General features: G+C 33.3%; 1 protein-coding gene across 1 annotated transcript in view; it reads right to left on the bottom strand.

Annotated features, from left to right (window-relative positions):
- Positions 1–693, bottom strand: part of LOC107692641 (transmembrane protein 8B-like) — a 13,211-nt gene that overhangs the window by 8,266 nt on the left and 4,252 nt on the right. The window contains exon 4 of the mRNA XM_016491799.1: positions 231–355. Within this exon, the coding sequence (XP_016347285.1) occupies positions 231–355 (125 nt within the window). The remainder of the gene's footprint in view (positions 1–230; positions 356–693) is intronic.

Genomic DNA, 693 nt, shown 5'->3' with positions numbered 1-693 from the left:
ACATTTTAAAATATATTCAAATAGAAAGCAGTTATTTTAAATAGTAAAAATATTTCATAATATTACTGCTTTTGCTATATCAATCAAATAAATGCAGGCTTGGTGAGCAGAAGAGAATTCTTTACAAAACATTAAAAATCTTACAGTTCAAAAACTTTGGACTGGTAGTTCATACATATATAACAAACAACATATTCTACTTAATACAAACACATGAACAGAGATCATACTTAAACAGAGCTGGAGTTGTAGTTAGTGTTTGATAGAGCGGAATGTTGTGCTGCAGGATTGGCAGGTCAGCAGCTCTCCTTAAAAACATCTGTGCCTGAAATAGGTATGAGCAAGACGGCAGTCCCTAAAACAGAAAGGAACAAACAATCACACATTTACTTCTACTGTTCTTCAAAAAAAAATATTCAGCTTTTGCATCCCAGGAATAAATTACATTTTAAAATATATTAAAATAGAAAATTAGTTATTTTAAATTGTAATAATATTTCATAATGGCCCTGTCCCAAATGGCACCCTAAACCCTCGCGGTCTTCCTCTGAGTCCGCACTTTCGTGACGTAATGCCGCTTTGACTGTCGGGTAGAAGTCTGAAGGGGTCTGCATAATCACTAAAATAATAACATTACCAATGATGTTCGGATTTTAAATGACAACTTGACTGACAACAGTTTAATAGCATGTT

The sequence above is a fragment of the Sinocyclocheilus anshuiensis genome, unplaced genomic scaffold, assembly GCF_001515605.1.
Source record: "Sinocyclocheilus anshuiensis isolate Anshui unplaced genomic scaffold, SAMN03320099.WGS_v1.1 scaffold50, whole genome shotgun sequence".
In the NCBI taxonomy this organism is placed as follows: Eukaryota; Metazoa; Chordata; class Actinopteri; order Cypriniformes; family Cyprinidae; genus Sinocyclocheilus; species Sinocyclocheilus anshuiensis.
Note: the sequence above shows the minus strand (reverse complement) of the source record. Positions and strands in the feature narration are given on the sequence as shown.